The 1,821-nt window shown below is 31.2% G+C and overlaps 1 protein-coding gene across 1 annotated transcript; it reads right to left on the bottom strand.

The window, feature by feature from the left end:
* Positions 1-814: 814 nt before the first annotated feature.
* LOC130951085 (OVARIAN TUMOR DOMAIN-containing deubiquitinating enzyme 2-like) lies at positions 815-1,524 on the bottom strand. The gene has a single exon (XM_057879695.1). It carries the CDS (start codon positions 1,459-1,461, stop codon positions 835-837), a length of 627 nt encoding a protein of 208 aa, XP_057735678.1. The 5' UTR covers positions 1,462-1,524; the 3' UTR covers positions 815-834.
* Positions 1,525-1,821: the final 297 nt, after the last annotated feature.

Here is a 1,821-nt window from a genome sequence, read left to right on the forward strand (position 1 = left end):
AACATAATTAATTATTTATGATCAATTTTTTTCTTTTAGATTTTATTTATCACGTAATTAATTGCTTAAATAAAATTGTCTTATTAAATTACTCTTCTATCTTAATCCATGACAACAATAAAGAAGTTTCGTGGTCTATAAATTCAACCCAACAGAATATATAAATTTAATTACAATTTTAGGCTTTATTATCTTATTTTATCTTTTCTTTAGTTGTTCTTATCTTATTTTTATTTGTTTTTATCTTTCTTAAGTCAAAATTTTATATAAGTATATATTTAGTTTTATCTTCATAATTTACAATTCAATTCAATCAATCAACAATTAATAAAAGTTTCTCATTCTTTTCTTTTTTTATTCTTTCACAATTTTATCATTTCTTTTTAAAAAAGTCTAGGAGGCTAACAATTTTTGTGTTTTGTGGCCGCACTTAACCATCAAAAGAAAAGTGAGTGATCTCCCACCATTGGATGTAATCTCACACCATTAAAAACACTATTAATAGCCAATTGATGGTTACAAGACACAAAAGTTACTGACCCCTAACACTCCTCTTTTTTTTTTTAATGGCTAAAACAGATTTTTTTTCTATTATGCTGCTGAAGAAATACTAACTAATATTGTTTTTGTTACAATAAAATAACAATGGATTGAAACTGTCGCTATAAATAATTATTGTTACAAGTTACAACACAACTTGCTACAATATTTTCAAGGCATAAACAATTTAGTTTTTACTTTAATCAGTTCATAATAAAAATGAAAAAGAAGTTTGCACAAATTAAACATTGTTCTTGATACAAATTCACATGTGAGTTTCTTCTTCTTAGATCATCAGCTACACTCCTGGAAGTTAACATGACCGGTTGCTTGTGCATGCTCCACAGCTTCCTTCTGACCAACAACTCCGATTTGACATACACCACAGCGCAAGGTGAAGTTGGCGGTGTCGGTGAATCTCCTCTTCCTCTGTTGGTCCTTAACAAAATTAAGAGCAAGTCTCTCAACAGGTCCAATGCTTCTGTCTTTCTGTACGGTAAATATCGTCTGATCGAAGTCCTCGGGAGCACCCTCAAAGGGCGACACAGCTAAAGCATCATAGTGGAGACCATCATAAATAAGCATCACCCTTTCTGAATAACCCTTTTCCTGACCATACAAGTCACATCTTGATGTTTGGATATCATATGCAGCAATCTGGCGTCCATAATAATCCGCCAATATTGAAAGTTCAATCGCACCTCCCCATTTCTGTGTGTCAAGAATCCAGTTACAGTACTCTGCATTCGGCTTCCCAAGAAATGCTTCAGAATATTTCTGCGGATCACTTGCTACTGTTGCAGCTATAACCTGTCTCAGCTCAGCTGCTTTCGTTTGATCACGATCCATCACATATCCAACTGCATTAAAGAGGCAACTGTTATCCGAGGGAATGACCCTTCTCACAACAATACCTTCCATGCTGTAGATTGTAAATAAATATCAACCCTTTTGAGGATGCCACCGTCTTTCTCAAGTGGTATCTGCTTTCGTTTTTTTAGATGAAGAACTTTTATTGATTGTTGATTGATTGAATTGAATTGTAAATTATGAACGTAAAACTAAATATATATAGAACATTGATTTAAGAAAGATAAAAATAAATAAAGATAAGATAAAAACAATTAAAGATAAAATAAAGATAAGATAATAAAGTCTAAAATTGTAATTGAATTTATGTATTTTGTTGGGATAAATTTGTGAACTACAAAACTTCTTTATTCTTGTCATGAGTTAAGGTGGAAGAGTAGTTTAATATATTTTTTATACCTTATAAGAATT

The sequence above is a fragment of the Arachis stenosperma genome, chromosome 9 (assembly GCF_014773155.1).
Source record: "Arachis stenosperma cultivar V10309 chromosome 9, arast.V10309.gnm1.PFL2, whole genome shotgun sequence".
Classification (NCBI taxonomy): Eukaryota; Viridiplantae; Streptophyta; class Magnoliopsida; order Fabales; family Fabaceae; genus Arachis; species Arachis stenosperma.